Raw genomic sequence first — 19,172 nt, 5'->3', positions numbered from 1 at the left:
CGGCCGCTGCCGCCGCCAGCTGGGAGACGCCCCCGCTGCCGGGTGCCTCGGGGTGTCCCCAGCTCGCAAAAGCGAGCAGATGGAGATAGAACTTAGTTTTTTCTTGGGTGGTTTTTTTTTTTTTTTTGGATAGTTTTTTCTTGTTTCCAATGTGCTAAATAGGCTTTCTTCTGAAAGTTAGGTTCCAGAGAAAGAAACTTGCCTAATACTGCATTTTGGTGACTAATCAGGGACTGTAGCCCGACGTGGCGAGTGACAGGGAGCCCGGGACGGAAACACGGAAGGTACCTGCGAGTCCAAAGTGGAAAGCCCGGAAATGAGTAGCTGATGCCTCGGCAAAGCGCACGGACGTGGGTGCAGTCTCAGCTCCTTAGAACATGCTGCTGCCCTGTGTGGAGCCGTGAAGTGTATTCTGGGGCGGACGCAGTGCTGCAGCGTGTGGGCTTTGCCATTGCAGGGGTTTTAACAGTCCCATTAGAGATGTGCGGAATTAATGACATTTAAGCCCAGAAATGCAGGTTTTGTCAGAAGGGTTTTGGGTTGTTGTTGTTTTTTTTTTAAATACTCCTAGGCTTAAATTCCGGGAGAAGGCAATGCACCCCACTCCAGTACTCTTGCCTGGAAAACTCCGTGGATGGAGGAGCCTGGTACGCTGCAGTCCATATGTTCCGGCTTCCCTGGTGGCTCAGACAGTAAAGAATCCGCCTGCAATGCAGGAGACCCAGGTTCAATCCTTGGGTCAGGAAGATTCCCCTGGAGGAGAGCGTGGCAACCCACTCCAGTATTCTTGCCTGAAGAATCCCCATGGACAGAGGAGCCTGGCAGGCTACAGTCCATGAGGCCACAAAAAGTATGACAGGACTGAGCGACTAAGCACAGCACACAGCAGGCTTTAATCATGCTTGGAAGAGTTTATAGTTAGCAAGCGTTTGTTGAATGCCTGCTGCTGTTGCTGCTGCTGCTAAGTCGCTTCAGTTGTGTCCGACTCTGTGTGACCCCACAGACGGCAGCCCACCAGGCTCCCCCGTCCCTGGGATTCTCCAGGCAAGAACACTGGAGTGGGTTGCCATTTCCTTCTCCAATGCATGAAAGTGAAAAGTGTAAATGAAGTCGTTTAGTCGTGTCCGACTCTTCTCGACCCCATGGACTGCAGCCTACCAGGCTCTTCCATCCATGGGATTTTCCAGACAAGAGTACTGGAGTGGGTTGCCATTACCTTCTCCTGTTGAATGCCTACTGTGTGCCAAAAGATGTCTAGATTCCAAGGATATAAAGATGACCAAGGACCAGCTGTTCACATAGGCTTGCCATCCTGGAGACACTGATAATCTTAAGAGTGCAGGCCATCCCATGATTACAGAGAGATGTGTGATTAAAGCCACTGCTGTGGGCTCTTGAAGAGAAGGGAAAGCGTTAGTCCCTCAGTCCTGTCCAACTCTTTGCGATACCGTGGTCTGTAGCCTGCCATGCTCCTCTGCCCATGAAATTCTCCAGGCAAGAATACTGGAGACTGTTGCTGTTCCCTTCTTCAGAGGATCTTCCCTACCCAGGGTTTGAACCCAGGTCTCCTGCACTGCAGGCAGATTGTTTACTATCAGAGCCATCAGGGAAGGAAATGCCAGCTGTAAAGATGCCAGATTGGGTGGCAGTGAGCCTCTTGCTCCCAGATGCATCCATGGTTTCTGGATAGAGACAGGATTTGTGAGGGGAATGCTAGAGTTTCTTCGGACCTGAAGCTGAACTGGGCCTGATGGGTGGAAGACACCCAGAGCTCACATACGACAGAGCAGTCTCCATTGAAGATGTGAGATTGACTTCATGTAGAGAACGTATGAGAAGAAGATATTGACAGATGGTGTGTGTCTGTCAGGAAGCTGCTCACAGAAGAGGCAGGTGTTTGAGGGAGACTCCAGACAGAACCTGCAGGAAGACAGGAGTCAAGGCCAGACTTGAAGTTTCACAAAACTTAGTGTTAGTCTCTCTCCTGCCCATGCAGCCTCTGCTGGACCAGAGGAGGCTCACAGCCACCCAGTCTGGCATCTTTTCAGCTGGCATTTCCTCCCCTGGTGGCTCTGACGGTAAACAATCTGCCTGCAATGCAGGAGACCCGGGTTCAAACCCTGGGTAGGGAAGATCCCCTGAAGAAGGAAACGGCAACAGTCTCCAGTATTCTTGCCTGGAGAATTCCATGGACAGAGATTTATTAATATGTTTAAAATCTTTATATTCTGGTTTCACAATGTGAATATACTTAATGCTACTGAGCTGTATGCTTAAAAATAATTATTGTTGTTCAGTCATTCAGTCAGACATGACTCTTTGCAGCCCCATTAACTGCTTCCCTGTCCTTTCCATCTCCCAGAGTTTGCTCAAACTCACATTCATTGAGTCGGTGATGACATCCAACGATCTCATCCTCGTTCCCTTCTCCTCCTGTCTTCAATCTTCCTCAGCATTAAGGGTCTTTTCCAATAAGTCTGCTCTTTGCATCAGTTGGCCAAAGTATTGGAGCATCAGCTTCAGCACCAATCCTTCCAGTGAATATTCAAGGTTGATTTCCTTTAAAAATGATTAAAATAGTAAATTTTATGTTACGTATACTTTGTTGTTGTTTAGTTGCTAGTTATGTCCAACTCTTTTGCAACCCCATGGGCTGTAGCCAGCCAGGCTCCTCTGTCCGTGGAATTTTCCAGGCAAGAATACTGGAATAGATTGCCATTTCCTTCTCCAGAGGATCTTCCTGACCCAGGAATCAAACCCACGTCTCCTGCATTGCAGGTGGATTCTTTACTGCTGAGCCACCAGGAAAGCCCATGTATACTTTACCACACAGGAAAAAAAATGTATATACTAACACTTTCTTCAAAATATATAATGAACAATTTTAGATAACCAAATACCTGATGACAGGGTAGGAGTTAAATAACAGAAAACTTATGCCCCACTACAAATTCTTTAAAAGAACATTTAGTGCCATAGGAAAATTCTCATGAAAAGTTAGAGAAACTGTCCATAAACTTAAATAAACAATATGAATAAATAACATTTTATAAGAATACTGTACAAAATAGTAATATATGGGTAAAATAATACCAAAAAGAAATATTGCCGTATTAACAGTTGGGTTGTTTCTGGATGGAGGGATCACAGGTGCTTTTTCTTTAATACATGTGTGCTACATACACGTGTGCAGAGTTGGTATAGTGGTGAGTGGTGGTATAGTGGTGAGTGTAGCTGCCTTCCAAGCAGGTTCGATTCCCGGCCAACACAGCATTCTGAGTGTTGGAGACTGAGAGCAAAGTGGATGAACCTGAATAGCATAGTCCCATATCTTTCACAGTGTCTATCAGCATTCTTGTCTATGCACAGTGCTAATTATCAATCTATCTGCATGTGAAAGACAGTCAACACCTGTGAAGTTAAGGAGTTAGTAAACATTAATGCCGCAGAAAGGCAGAGTTAAATCCAGGCACTTCCGTTTAACTGGATCTTAGACCATATAAGAAACAAGAAATGTGAAGCCTTAGTTTGTTGATTGTTGGGCAGACACCACTAGGTCCTGGGTGGGATACACCAGTGTGAGTGGTGGCAGTGGGTGGGTCCCAGGGAGAGGAACAGCTGTGTGAAGGCCCTGAGGGTTTGCCAACCTGAAGAAAAGCCACCTGGGCCAGGATGAGGCTGCGGGGAGGCCATGTCTTGAACCCTGACAGGGAAATTGAATTTGATTTGAAGCATAATTTTCAAAATAAGAAAATGGTTATTCATGCTTCAGTGTGGTGAAGGAATGAGAGGCGCAGGGGAGCGGAGGTAGGGAAACAGGTTCCACTGCCGGGGGTGGGGGGAGGTAGGTGGCTGGTAGGGGAGTAGGGAGGGCTGTAGGGGTGGGAGGGAGCCTGGCTCCAGAGCTGAGGAGAACAGTTGCCTATGGCAGGTGCCCGTGGCAGGTGGGGCCTTGACCTAGAACCACACCCCAGTGGGGGCTGGCCAGGAGGAGACTGGACATGTCAGGGTCCCACGCTGAGACACAATAGACCTTCTGTGCTAAACTAGGGGTCATTGGCACACAGGTGCATTGTGGGTCTCCCGTGGGCACTACGACCCAGCAGAGGGCCTAGGGTGGGACTCCATCCAGGGGTACCCAGTGATCAAGGGCAGGTGCAGCAAAGGAGGCCATCCTGAGAGGTCACCTGCTCACTGACCGTTTTCAACCCAGTGGGACCCGCAGCCTTCTGGAAAGTACCAGCTCACTGTGGACAAGCTGTCAGAGAAGACTCCAGGTTCAAAGCTTGACAAATAGCTACTGTCTATTAAACCCAATATCTCACCACTCATTAGTTAAATACACATAAAAGTTCTTTCAGTTAAAAATATGCTTATTTTTCTTAGAAGTAATTCTTTTTTTCTATGTTATGTCTAAAAATAACAGTATTTTTAATATTAATGGTTCAAATTTTTTCCCCCAGAGTGGTTTTACAGAAACTTGTGTAACTAATGAGCCTCTTTGAGTTTAGAGAAGAATTACATGTAAAAATTCATGGCTTCACTGTCACATAATCTTAATTTTTAATTTAGAAATAAATGCTTCTATGGTCTTAAAATGGGCTTCCCTCATAGCTCAGTTGGTAAAGAATCCGCCTGCAATGCAGGAGACCCCGGTTCAATTCCTGGGTCGGGAATACCCGCTGGAGAAGGGATAGGCTACCCACTCGAGTATTTTGGGGCTTCCCTTGTGGCTCAGCTGGTAAAGAATCCGCCCGCAATGCGGGAGACCTGGGTTTGATCCCTGGGTTGGGAAGATCCCCTGGAGAAGGGAAAGGCTACCCATTCCAGTATTCTGGCCTGGAGAATTTCATGGACTATAGAATCCATGGGGTCGCAAAGAGTTGGACACAACTGGGTGACTTTCACTTTCATAGTCTTAAAACACACCCATTTATAACCGATATCTGCTACATTTTCATGAAGATGAGTATCATGAGTCTATGCACAAGGATCTGGGGGTGTTACAGTATTAGCCACAAAAATTAGAAACCAACATACAGTTTACAAATTTGGATAATGTTGAGATTTTGTGATTATAACATGATTGCAATATCTTTTAAAAAAAAATAACATCCAACTGCCCCACAGTTTTCCTGTAGAACAATTCTAAATTCAGTGTCAATTATATTCACTGGAAAGAGAATCCTTAAGAACTCAGACTTGAAACTTTTTTTCCTACAGGATGACTGTGGGAATCTTCGCAAACTGTACCTTCTGTTTGAAAGCCAAGCACTTAACTCGTCAACAGAAGAGAAAACTACAAACTGATATTAAGGAAAATGGTGGAAATTTTTCCTTTTTATTAAATGCTCAGGTATTTTCAAATTTTATGACAACTGTATGATAAACATTGTGCATTACTGAGGGCAAGTCATGGTTAGAAGGGCAAGCAGAGGAAATCGGCAGCAGGAGAAAGCCAGAAAAGGCAGGAGAAAGTGTGCAGTTGTTTCCAGTTTTCACTGTTGTGGACAGTGGTGTGCTGGATGTTTTCTTGTCCCATCCTCATACATTTCTTTAGTTACTTCCTTAAGAGTAGAATGAGCGGTTCAAAGGCATTCATTATTTCTTTTAATTTGTTGATTTATAATTTTATCCATTTATTTTTGAATAAATATGAATATCTATACGTTGTAGAATATCTAAAAAGTAAAACAATAATAAGTTAACTTATTTCCCACCGTGGTTCCCGATTCTGGAGCTGCTCTCTGCATAGATAGCACACACGAGGACATATGAGTGCACACAAGCACACAGCTCTGTTTCAGCCCAAACGCAGAAAACACATTCTGCACTTACTTTTCCACTTCACAATTTGAGAGATCATTCCTCACTGTCACGTATCGAACTACTTCCTTTGTTATAGTACCTGGTGTGCACATTTCAGATGTTTATATATATTGAAAAATAATGTCCAAAAAGATTGCAAAGTTTCTAAAATTAGAGACCCTGTTGGCATTCTCTACCCAGAAAATGGACTGAGAATAGGCAGGAATTATTCATCTATCCACAGAGATGGTGAGGTAGGTTAAGTTGTGTGATTCTGCCTAACTGGTGGCAAATTGGGACATTTCATTTCTGACATTCACAGGCAAAGTATTAAATGCCAGAGAAGCACCCAGTACCTCCTGGCTGGAATAGAACGTACCTCATAGAACAAGCAGGCTCCCTGTGGGCTGTGGTCCAGGATGGTCCAGGATGGGAGTCGGCCCCCCCCCCCAGTGACCCAGAGGGAAGCGCAGCTTAGGGGGCAGGCCCTGCATTTCAGGCCTGGGGTCTAATAACTGGACTTCAAGTTTTACTTTTTATGATGAGGTGGTTAGTTGGTTAATCAATTATGGTACACCCATATCCATACTCTGTTGATTTTTAAAAACTTTTATGTAACTAGAGATTGTCATTCATAAAAGTTTTAGAAATCTGAGAAATATTAGTACCAATGGGGTGAAAAACAGGTACAAATAATTTATTTTTGTCTTTACTAATGCATAATTACTTGTTTTTTCTCAGTGCACACATGTAATCTTAGACAATGCTGATGTTCTGAGCCAGTATCAGCTGAAGTCTATTCAGAAGAACCATATTCTTATTGCAAACCCAGATTTTGTATGGGAATCTATCAAAGAAAGAAGACTGCTGGATACAAAGATTTATGGTCCCAGTGAGTCACTGGACATCACATCAGCTTCCAGTGAAGAATGGAGCAGCCCTAGTAAGTATTTCATGTCAAGTGCCTAATGTTTTGGGCTTCCTTGGGGCTTCCCAGCTGTTGATAGTGGTAAAGAACCCACCTGGCAATGCAGGAGATGTGGGTTTGATCCCTGGGTCAGGAAGAGCCCCTGGAGAAGGAAATGGCAACCCACTCCAGTATTCTTGCCTGGAAAATCCTATGGACAGAGAAGCCTGGTAGGCTATAGTCCATGGGGTCACAAAGAGTCATACACAACTTAGCAACTGAGCACACACACTTAATGTATTAGAGTTTCTACAGTAAACATTTTGGTATATCAAAGATATTATTGACAAAAGATTGTCCAAATACTATGAAACTAAGCAGGCTTCTTATCATCCCAGAAAAGGGTCAGCAAACTAGTGAAGGGCAAAATACTGCTTTAGCAATAGAAATAGATTTCTCAATATTCTGTCTGGTACACTCAGATTCAAAATGACTACAAAAACACTGATAATCTCAGAAAGCTTGATGTGTAATTTTTTTGAATCTATTCAAAATTTCATTGTCATACAAAGGCTACATTAGGTTAAATACAACAAATACTATGAGGCAATTTTACATTTATTAAACTATTGTTCAAAGCATAAATTTACACATTATATATACACTGAACATATCTGCTGAAGTCAGGACTGGTCTTCCATTGACATTTGATACATCTTAGTGAAAGATGTTGACTTTGCAAAACTTTTTAATGTGAATCCTTAATATGAAAACTTGTACTACTTGTATGTAAATTGTTTAATGGGGAATCCAGTGAGTAGGCTTCCATCACCACCACATCCTCCATTTTGTTGCATATTTAATTTTAAATGCATATAAGGTAGGGCAAAGCGTCAGGTTTAAATCTGAACACATTACCTAAATCTCCCAATTACCCACAGTGAATTATAGATGAAAGCTGGTTTGATCTGGTCCCAAACACCTAATACTAATGGTTTTTGTTTGCAAGAGAATTAACAGAATAAAACTGTTCACATGGTTCCACACTGGAATGTAGACTAACTTCACCTGCTACTTCAGATCTTTCTAAAAAAGTGCTGACGCCTGTTGAAGCATCAGTGGAGAAGCTGTCTTGGAGGCTTGGCTGAGTGGGTGAAGGCACAGAGAAGAGCTTTCATCATTGTGTCCGAAGTGATTGCAGCATCCTCCCCTCTTGCCAGTCACTGAATGACATCCTGTGATAAACGGCTGGCTCTGAAAAAGCGTTCAAAGCAGATGGTTTGTGGAAAGAATCTGCTTCCATGCTATCAGAGAAAAGCCAGCCTCCAATATTCAATGAGAGAGTTTTCCACAGTTTGATCAAGCTCATCACAGGATGGACCCCACAGCCTGCTTGTAAACTTCATCCTTGTATTTCTTGTGAATCTTCAGGATGGTATTTAAGTCCTTAGACAGTTTACTTGCAAAAGAACCATAAACCCCATCATTCGGATAATACACAAAGTCTGGCTCATCACTTCTGGTATTTTCTATTTCAGAGAAAAATGTTATCACTTTCAATAGCTTTCTTTTCAATGATGTTAATAGCAAATGTAAAGGCGGAAGACACCTAGTATCTTCTAGGTCCTGAAGTTGTCTTAATGCTAGATCCTTCTGGAAATTGGAACATCCAGCACTGGGCTGGCAACATATGAACCTCTTTCAGCTGAAGTTTAGTTCCTGTGACCGTCCCCCTCCCCCATCCACAACGTCTAGCGTGTTCATTGTGAGGCTGAGTTCTGCAGCCACGTCCCACACTGGGCATCTGATAGAGCGTGGGTGTTTACTTGAGAGTCTTTGCAGGCCCTTGAAACATGAAATTTGACCCCAGTAATTTAGACACCAAGTTCCTTAGCACATTGAAAAAAAAACACCTATTGTTCTTCAGGGTAGTGCTGCCCTCAGTGTTAACCTTCTGCTGCAGTAGGTAGTGAGACCTCAGAGAAGGGGAGATGGGGCAGGGCTGGTCCACGCCCACAGCAGCACATGTCGGGCCTGCAGACTGGAGCTGTGTGGACGGTGCTAGCGCCCCCAGACCCAGGACTGGAGAACCAAGTGAGCCTCACAAAGTACAGTCTAGATTACAAGTCTTTTATGTCTCCTGCATTGGCAGGCAGGTTCTTCACCACTAACGCCACCTGGGAAGCCCATAGCTAATTTAAAGTGAAAGTGAAAGTGAAAGTCACTCAGTCGTATCTGACTCTTTGCAACCCCATGGACTATACAGTCCGTGGAATTCTCCAGGCCAGAATACTGGAGTGGGTAGCTGTTCCCTTCTCCAGGGAATCTTCCCAAGCTAGGGATCAAACCCAAGTCTCCGACATTGCAGTCAGATTCTTTACCATCTGAGCCATAAGGGAAGCCCATAGCTAATTTAAGGACACCTAAGAAAACATAACAGCATAGCAAGATTTATTGTTAACTAATTTTAATGTATATTTGGGTAGTAAACATGCTTTGTTTGTTTTAATTCTAGAAATGGAAATGAATGATTCTTCATTCCTGGACAGTTCCACAGAGAAGGAGAACACTGTTGAACTCACTAAGTAATCTACTTTTTTTTTTTTAAGTTTTTTTTTTTTATTTTATCAACTTCATACTAAGTCACATTGTTCAAAAATAAAAAGGGACATTACCTAATAAACACAACAAAGTACTGCTAAAAACAAAGTCACAGTATATCCAGAGAAATAAAAAAAAATAAAATAAATAGAAACACAAACTCTCAGACAGTAAAATAGTAAAAGAATATCATATTGAGACATGTCTGACATTATTATATTGTATACCTGAAGATTAATATGAAGTTGTATGTCATTTATACCTCAATTTTTGTGTATTAATTTTGTATAATGCAACTTTACTGACTTTGCTGACTAGTTCTAACAATTCTTGGTGCACTCTATGATTTTCTATTTACAAGATCATGACAGTAACATTCAGAGACAATTTTATTTATTTATTTATTTATTTATTTTGCTTGTAGTTTTCCTGAGTTTGTTTATGCTTTTGGATATTTCTTAGTGAATTCAAATAATTTTATTTAAATTTTTCCCCCATTTTTTTTAAAATTTTATTTTATTTTTAAACTTTACAATATTGTATTGGTTTTGCCAAATATCAAAATGTATCCGCCACAGGTATACATGTGTTCCCCATCCTGAACCCTCCTCCCTCCTCCCTCCCCATACCATCTTTCTGGGTCGTCCCAGTGCACCAGCCCCAAGCATCCAGTATCGTGCATCAAACCTGGACTGGCAACTCGCTTCATACATGATAGTATACATGTTTCAATGCCATTCTCCCAAATCTTCCCACCCTCTCCCTCTCCCACAGAGTCCATAAGGCTGTTCTATACATCAGTGTCTCTTTTGCTGTCTCGTATACAGGGTTATTGTTACCATCTTTCTAAATTCCACATATATGCGTTAGTATACTGTATTGGTGTTTTTCTTTCTGGCTTACTTCACTCTGTATAATAGGCTCCAGTTTCATCCATCTCATTAGAACTGATTCAAATGAATTCTTTTTAATGGCTGAGTAATACTCCATTGTGTAAATGTACCACAGCTTTCTTATCCATTCATCTGCTGATGGACATCTAGGTTGCTTCCATGTCCTGGCTGTTATAAACAGTGCTGTGATGAACATTGGGGTACACGTGTCTCTTTCCCTTCTGGTTTCCTCAGTGTGTATGCCCAGCAGTGGGATTGCTGGATCATAAGGCAGTTCTATTTCCAGTTTTTTAAGGAATCTCCACACTGTTCTCCATAGTGGCTGTACTAGTTTGCATTCCCACCAACAATGTAAGAGGGTTCCCTTTTCTCCACATCCTCTCCAGCATTTATTGCTTGTGGACTTTTGGATCGCAGCCATTCTGACTGGGTGAAATGGTACCTCATAGTGGTTTTGATTTGCATTTCTCTGATAATGAGTGATGTTGAGCATCTTTTCATGTGTTTGTTAGCCATCTGTATGTCTTCTTTGGAGAAATGTCTATTTAGTTCTTTGGCCCATTTTTTGATTGGGTCATTTATTTTTCTGGAATTGAGCTGCAGGGGTTGCTTGTATATTTTTGAGATTAGTTGTTTGTCAGTTGCTTCATTTGCTATTATTTTCTCCCATTCTGAAGGCTGTCTTTTCACCTTGCTAATAGTTTCCTTTGTTGTGCAGAAGCTTTTAAGTTTAATTAGGTCCCATTTGTTTATTTTTGCTTTTATTTCCAATATTCTGGGAGGTGGGTCATAGAGGATCCTGCTGTGATGTATGTCGGAGAGTGTTTTGCCTATGTTCTCCTCTAGGAGTTTTGTAGTTTCTGGTCTTACGTTTAAATCTTTAATCCATTTTGAGTTTATTTTTGTGTATGGTGTTAGAAAGTGTTCTAGTTTCATTCTTCTACAAGTGGTTGACCAGTTTTCCCAGCACCACTTGTTAAAGAGATTGTCTTTAATCCATTGTATATTCTTGCCTCCTTTGTCAAAGATAAGGTGTCCATATGTGCGTGGATTTATCTCTGGGCTTTCTATTTTGTTTCATTGATCTATATTTCTGTCTTTGTGCCAGTACCATACTGTCTTGATGACTGTGGCTTTGTAGTAGAGCCTGAAGTCAGGTAGGTTGATTCCTCTAGTTCCATTCTTCTTTCTCAAGATAGCTTTGGCTAATCGAGGTTTTTTGTATTTCCATACAAATTGTGAAATTATTTGTTCTAGCTCTGTGAAGAATACCGTTGGTAGCTTGATAGGGATTGCATTGAATCTATAAATTGCTTTGGGTAGTATACTCATTTTCACTATATTGATTCTTCCAATCCATGAACATGGTATATTTCTCCATCTATTAGTGTCCTCTTTGATTTCTTTCACAGTGTTTTATAGTTTTCTATATATAGGTCTTGAGTTTGATCTTTAAGACTTTACATAGTTTGTAAAATGTTTTGTAAACCTCAGTATTAAAATGCTATTAGTACATCAGTATTTTTATAGTATTTTAATTTATCTTGCTTATCTAACTATTAAGTTTTTACTTATTCACTTACTATAGTGATAATTATTTTTATCAGTATTATATGAGACTAAATGTAATTATTAGGTTGATTTTAAAAAAGAAAAACCACTGGAGATGAGATTTGGGCAGTCTGCTCTTTCTGTTACCTTCCTGAACAGCGTTCAGAGTAAAGACCATTCATTAGTCTCTACCTGATACTTTAAAAGACCCTGATACTGGGAAGGATTGAAGGCAGGAAGAGGAGACAACAGGGGATAAGATGGTTGGATGGCATCACCAACTCAATGGACATGAGTTTGAGCAGGCTCTAGGATTTGGTGATGGAAAGGGAAGCCTGCCGTGCTGCAGTCTATGGGGTCACAAAGAGTCAAACATGACTGAGCAGCTGAACTGAACTGATATTTTAAATAAATAGAGATAGAAATAACACAACCTTCCCCAATGACATATATGAGTCTAAAGTTCTATATGGACTCTTAAAGTGTACATACCCTCAGCTGCACTGTCATTTAAACATCACAGTTGATCTCACTTTATTGTTAATCTTCATGTTACAAGAGAGAACAAATATCAAAAATAAAAATACAGATTATAGGAAATCTGATACCCTTAATTAATTAGTTTGTTAATTAGCTAATTATTGTAAAGAGGACTTGAGTGTAGTCTGGAGAGGTATGGGTCCCTCTGGAGTGACCGGCTTCCAAGGGCCAGAGCCCAGGGTGAACACAGGTCCCCCTGCCCCCATCTCCGTGACACATGTCACCCCCCCACACCCTGTTGTAGACTCACAGCACTCAGAGCTCTAGAATTGTGTACAGAAGGGATCAATCCATTCTCTCCACAGGACCTTGTTGCCATCTTTAGAATATCTAAGGAGGTGTTAAGAACTTATATTTTGTATGGAATTAGGAGAGCTACAAGAAAAATTTTACGAAAAGTCTGTTTAGTCTAAAGCTTCATTTTAATGTTAATATTGTATTATACAAATTTCAGGTTTTATGCAGAGGGTGTTGAAATTCCTCATTTTCCTCAAGATTTTGAAGTTGCAAAATATAACATCTTGGAAAAAGTAAGAGTCTAATTTCTAGTTGAGGGAACAAAGCTGTTTGAAGTCTTCTGATTATTTTTCCTGTTTGATAATCTTCCCGTTTTTGAAAAATTATGCATCTCCTGAATAAATACTCCTTAATATATGAATTGATTTTTAGTAGTAAAAAAACTTCACATTTAAAATGTTTAATTTTAGTGTTTTTATTATAAAAGAAATGCATGCTTATAATAAAATATAGTAAAAATATAAATAGCACAAAAACTTAATATGACATTAAAAAATGAAGATATTCCTCTCTGTTAACAGTTTCTTGTATTTTAAAAGAGTAGATTTCACACCAAGTATTTACACTATGTTGAATTTCCATTATTTTTCATTAAAAAGAAAAACAAAAAACTTTTCCTCTGACATCATATAAATGCAAAATAACAGTAGCATTTAAAATGATGCTCCATTTGTATTTTTAAGATATTTTAATAAAATATAACTTGAAAATAACATTTTCTCTGTGATTAAGAAAATGTGAAAAGTGGGATGGTTTAAACATATACAAGTATATTTATAACAAAAATCCCAGAAGGAAATATAAAAAAATATTAATAGTGATTATATATCTGTAGTAGGACTCCAGATGACTTTTATTTTCTATTTACTTTCTAAATTATATCTGCAAATGATATAATTTGTATCAGGTTTATAATCAACATTTTTAAATGGCATGTGTAGTTTGTTATTTAGTGAATGCAGTTTATGAAAGAGCAACATGTTTTCCAGGTTGTGACAGAGGGAGGTAAGGAGACCGCGGTGGTGGAGCTGCAGTGCCTCCAGGGCCCTGGGGACCGTGGCTTTCTGATATGCACACACTTCCTCCTGGCCACTGGCACCCAGGTAAGGGCTTCGTGGTGACACCTACGTTTTTATTGTCCACCTTGTTGATAGCGAATTTGGTAAAAACTGGTAAATTGAACCAGCCAATCTGATAGCGTCTCTCTTTTTAGCTAGTACCATTTTGAAAAGTGGAGAGGTGCTCTTTTGGGATATGGAGGTGAGGAGTGCAGGCTGGGAGCCAGGAGAACATTCCCTGGGGTGCAGGTTCCTGCTCCTGCTCTGAGTTACTTACAGAAACTTTGCTAATGTTTGTACCTTGGCACTGGATCCCTTCACTCACTTCATTAAACACCTGCTCTGTACCAGGGAGTCGCCTAGAGGCCACTCCTAGTGTGAGGTAAAAAGACAACACACCCACCCTTGGAAATTGGGAGGGACAGCAAATCATGGTCCTGCCCCCGCCGTGACTCAGCTGCTACTGAAATGTGTGAAGTGCCTGGGCTCAGGGACAGCAAGTGGGGCTGTCCATGCCCATGACCTTCTCGAGGTCAGTGTCAGGTCAAGGGCAGGGTTCTGACCTAAGACAGGTAGGGAAAAAAAACAACCCAGAGCCTACACCTGAAGTTCCAAGTAAAGCCTGCAGCCCTGTCAGAGTCTTCTGTGAGATGCTAACTGACCGGAGGCTCACAGGCTCCCCTTCGAGTGACCACACAGTGGTTCTCTCAGGCTCAGGACGCGCCTGCCTCACCCATTCCCCACAGTGGGGGTCAGCTGTCGTCCAGGAAGGAGACATCTCAGGGCCCAGACTGCTGGTGATGCCCCCGGGTTCCTGACGCCCAGCAGGGAGACAGTTACACAGTCCTGGGCCCAGGGCTGAGGCTGGCTATCTGTCGGTGTACACTGCTGACCTCCAGTCCTGGTGTGGAACTCCATTACCCAAGCAGTTCTGCCAAATATTACAGCTGGTATCCCACACCTATCAAGATTCCATGAGGACATAAAAGATTAACCCAAGGTCAAGTGTGTCCAAGAAAGAGAAAGACTTTGTTAACCTTTTACCCAGAAAGGTAGACCATGTTTTGTGGAGAATTTAGGTATGTGGGTGAAAAGTAAGTAAAAATCAAGTTGAAAACCAGGTAGAATGTGTCAGAGCTGCTTCTGCCTTCCCAGCCTCCCTCCTCCAGCCTGGCCCTTCTGCTCCTGGGTGAGTCTGTTCCCTCAACGGGCATAACCCTCCCTGATGAAAGAGACAGAGCTTCTCTGGCCCTTGTCCTTTGTTAATCCATTGTGGCAGAAATCTTCCAAAATTAGGTTAAATTTTACCTTTTTTTTATTTTGTTTTTTTTGCAAAAATTGATTTTATTGAATCTTGGCCCTTGTTCATTTTTTTTTTTTTTTAACTTTCCCTGCTTGAATGGAGTGACATGGACGTGGTGTGTGTCCTGCGGCCAGTGGGGCAGGGTTATTGGCCCCATGCGATCCAACCCCCATGCACAGCCCGCAGGGTCTCCACAGCCCACTGGGCAAGCCCTCCATGTTCGCTGAGGTTGGGATGGGGCAGGATTTGGGGGGGACAGACACCCCATCAGGACGGCAGGAATGATCACGGTGTTTGCCTCTGCCTTTGTCTGCGTGACCTGCCAGCACCCCTTCCTGTCTCCTTGGCTAGGGCAGTCCTTTCGTTTAGGCTGTGCCTGTCTCCAACGATGCCTCATCTCTGAGGTATTTTTCTTTCCTCGCCTCGCCCGGTTTTTCTTATTTCTGGAAGGCTAGAAGCCAGACTTCAAAGCGGGGTAGGATGGTGTGTAAGGTCAGATTCTGGGCTCTGAACACATGTCCTGAGGCTCTTCCGTGAGTCCAGTGCTTCTTTCCCACCTGCCGTGCCTCTCAAACTTTCCCCCCAACTTGCAGATTTTAGGCTGTTTTGTCAAGAATTGAAAACGTGAAGTCATTCCTTGAAATACTAGTTTCTCAGCTCTGTTACAGCAGGAAACTAGCGGAGGCGCCGTATCTGTGACCCTGTTCCCCACCCCCACCCCCACCACAGCACCCAGTAGGTGTTCAGCAAAGGTCGATGTGCTAATAGGCTTCCATGTGCTCATGTCCTGACACTGTGCTGCGTGCTCTAACTTACAGACCAGAAGGCAGTCCTCTGTGAAGAAAACCTCTGCAGACGCAAGTGAATACTATGAGAATTATATTGAGGAACTGAAGAAACAAGGCTTTCTACTGAGAGAACATTTTACACCTGAAGCAACCCAGTTAGCATCTGAAAAACTGCAAGCAGTAAGCTTGATTTCTACATATTCTTCTGTATTACTGATTAAATAGATTTAACAGAAATGTTTTCTTCATGACAAATAAAAAGCTGGCAGGAGATGAGAATAGGAGTTAAAAGAAGGGAAGAGGGGCCCACAGAGAGGCTCAAAGTCGAGTGGGGAGTGAGTCCCAGGATGAGCCACAGACCTCCTAGCTTCCCAGAGATTTTACTGGGAGCCAGGCCCAGGAGTCAGGGTCCTCAAACCCTTAATGCCACTTGATCTTTAATGCCACAGCAGGCCTAAAGAATTGCAGAGTGAATAAAAAGGCAGGAGGGAAAACAGCATGGGGGTAAAAGAGAAGAGGGTCAAGAGAGGAGGACAAGGAGCAAGGGCAAGTTGGGAGGGGCCCGGGGTTAACAGTCACCCTCTCCTGGGATGACATGGGCTGTTTCCTCTCACACCTCTGCTTATCTCAGGTTTAAAGGAGCACACTCATGAACTCTTTGTGGATGTTTCTCTGTTTCTCTGTGGTTGCAGTTGCTTTTGGAGGAGGTAATAAACTCGAATGCCCTGAGCCCCGAGGTGAGCGGCTTGGTGGAGATGCTCTGGGCAGAAGCCCTCGGCCGCCTGGAGGACACACTGCTGAGACCTGTGGGCATGATGAGCCTGAATGACGTGAGTGCCGTGTCCTGGAAGCAGGTTCTGCCAGGCAAGCCTGCCTTCTGCTTGTGGCTTAGAGGCCTGTGCCTCATCTGAACCAGGCTCCCGCTGTGCTGCTGCTCTTCCTTCTCTCGATGGAGAGAGGGGCACGAGGGGCGCTGCTGGGAAGTGGACTTCCGAGGAAACTAGAGTCCCATCTGCAGCATCAGCCTCGGGAGCAGAGCAGGGCAGGCCTGGGACATGGGCGCTGCAGATCCTCAGGGAGAGGTACAGACCCTGGTCCACTTCAGAGTGACCGTCTTGAGCCTTCGACCGTGTGGGGAAGGGCAGGTGCACCTGCAGCCATCAGGAAGCTCTTCTTGACTGTGTACAGTTGAAGGAGCAGGTGAAGAAGGTGTTCCCAGGGGTAGAGCATGTGTGGCTGCACCAGCACATTGAAATAACTCGTGGAGAGAGTAATGGGATCAAGTCCAAAGGCACTTGTGTGATGAAAAAGGTGTTCTGGTGGGCTTCATCCCTGAGCCTGATCCAGACGTCTTTCTAAATGTCTCGTGTGGAAGGAAGTCCCCTAGTGAGAACTCCTCTCTGTGGACTCGAACGTGGATGCAGACACGCTGACACTGAGGACTCTGGTTCCCTCCTCTAGTTAAGCCCAGCCCAGTTTGGAAATGAGATGCATTTTCAACAGCATCAAGCTTGCTTTGTATGTGTCCAGTCGAAAGCTAATAGTCATGTATCTAAGAACCATCTTAGGTATTTTTATACAAGTTACTTTACTTTTTCTAGATTATCAAGTTAAATTTTAATAATCATGTGTCATCTTCTATTTAAAGGTGAGCAAGGCAGAGGGAATTCTCCTCCTGGTAAAGGAAGCAATGAGAAATGGAGAAACACAGGAGCAACTGCAAATGATGCTGACCGAGTTCTACAGATTAATCCCTCACAGAGCTGCTGTGGCCGAGAAGGTCAGCCTGAGCCTGCTGGCTAAGAAGGAGGACCTGTGCCAGGTAAGCCTCTGCACCTTGGGGTTCAGTTTACACTTTGTGGGGACAGGGGAGAGGGGTCTTTCACATCTGACTGAGATAACACTGGATCACAAAATTTGGCTCTTGAGATTCCTCAAAAACAAACGGTTGAGCCATTTGGGGGTGATTGGGGTCCTTATGGAAGTTACCTGAATCACACTCCCAAAGGAGCCTGTGTTGGAAGAATGGTGCAGAAGCAAGTGTTTAGAATTGTTACGCTGGGGACTTCCTGATGGTCCAGTGGTTAAGCATCTGCCTTCCAATGCAGGGGATGTGGGTTCAATGCTTGGCCTTGGAACTAAGATCCTACCTGGTCCCAGGCAATTAAGCCCACACACTGTATCTAGAGAAGCCTGTGAGGAAGACCTAGCACAGTCCCCCCGCCACACACACACACACACACACACACACTCACATACACAAAAAAAGAATTTTCAAAATTGCTATGTTGTGAAATGACTTTCTGGATCAGGAGATAGGTAGGATTCTTTCCTAGAAGAAACAGAAAGCTGCTCCTGACTTGAACAATGAGGAGGCTTGTCACCCTGTAGGACGAGTAGTGCAGCTGTGGGGTGGCCACTGGTCCAGTTCACTCAAGGCTGCGACCTCACTGGGGCCTGGTCTCTTCCCACTTCTGTGCTTCCTGTAGGAATGGCTCCCCCCTCTGCCAACTCCCCTTCCCATCAGCCCACAGCATCCTTCCTGGATGGTTTCTTCTTATGTTTCTTGGAGGATGCCCCCAGTACCCTCTTATTTTTCTTTTTATTATTATTTTTAAATTAAGTATAGTTCATTTATAATATAGTGTTAGTTTCAGGTGTACAGCGAAGTGGCTAGGTTTTATATACACACATAGCTATATACATATATATTGTACACATATATATACACACATGTACACATATATATACACACATGTACTTTTCTATGATAGGTACTGTAAGATGTTGGATATAGCTCCCTATGCTACAGTAAATCCTTGATTTTTTATTTCTTTATATTTACTTCTTTTATATGTAAGGGTATGTATCTGTTAATCCCAGACTCCTAATTTATCCCTCCCCTTTTGTAACTATAAGTTTATTTTCTATGTTTGTGAGTCTGTTTATGTTCCATAAATAAGTTCATTTGGCTTCCCTGGTGGCTCAGACAGTAAAGAATCTACCTGAATGCAGGAGACATGGATTTGATCCCTGGGTCGGGAAGAAGCCCTGGAAAAGGGAATGGCTACTCACTCCACTGTTCTTGCCTGGAGAAATTTCATGGACAGAGGAACCTGGCATGTTGCAGGCATGGACAGAGGAGTCTATGGAGTCACAAAGCATTGGACATGACTTAGCAACTGAACAACAACAATATTGATTCCACATACAAGTGACATCATAGATATTTGTCTTTGTCTGACTTACTTCACTTAGTGTGATAATCTCTAGTTCCATCCATATTGCTGCAAATGGCATTATTTTAGGCATTATTTCATTCTTTTTTATGACTGAGTAGTATTCCATTGTATATATGTATTACATCTTTATCCATTCATCTGTCAGTGGGCATGGGTTGCTTCCATGTCTTGGGTATTTCTTTAG

General features: G+C 42.9%; 1 protein-coding gene and 1 pseudogene across 3 annotated transcripts in view; one reads left to right on the top strand and one right to left on the bottom strand.

Annotated features, from left to right (window-relative positions):
* Window positions 1-19,172, top strand: part of PARP4 (poly(ADP-ribose) polymerase family member 4) — a 76,927-nt gene that overhangs the window by 265 nt on the left and 57,490 nt on the right. Inside the window, exons 1-9 of one of the 3 annotated variants that reach the window (XM_070800316.1) lie at window positions 2,200-2,550; window positions 5,224-5,356; window positions 6,550-6,751; window positions 9,231-9,300; window positions 12,755-12,830; window positions 13,587-13,700; window positions 15,777-15,926; window positions 16,439-16,576; window positions 17,395-17,568. In XM_070800316.1, coding sequence (XP_070656417.1) covers window positions 2,255-2,550; window positions 5,224-5,356; window positions 6,550-6,751; window positions 9,231-9,300; window positions 12,755-12,830; window positions 13,587-13,700; window positions 15,777-15,926; window positions 16,439-16,576; window positions 17,395-17,568 — 1,353 coding nt within the window. In that variant the 5' untranslated portion in view covers window positions 2,200-2,254. Of the gene's footprint in view, window positions 1-2,199; window positions 2,551-5,223; window positions 5,357-6,549; window positions 6,752-9,230; window positions 9,301-12,754; window positions 12,831-13,586; window positions 13,701-15,776; window positions 15,927-16,438; window positions 16,577-17,394; window positions 17,569-19,172 lie in introns of those variants that run through there. The other 2 variants (XM_070800317.1, XM_070800318.1) reach the window with 2 other exon arrangements.
* Window positions 7,704-9,078, bottom strand: LOC139186272 (antizyme inhibitor 1 pseudogene; annotated as a pseudogene).

Source organism: Bos indicus, chromosome 12 (genome assembly GCF_029378745.1).
Source record: "Bos indicus isolate NIAB-ARS_2022 breed Sahiwal x Tharparkar chromosome 12, NIAB-ARS_B.indTharparkar_mat_pri_1.0, whole genome shotgun sequence".
Lineage (NCBI taxonomy): Eukaryota > Metazoa > Chordata > Mammalia > Artiodactyla > Bovidae > Bos > Bos indicus.
Note: the sequence above shows the minus strand (reverse complement) of the source record. Positions and strands in the feature narration are given on the sequence as shown.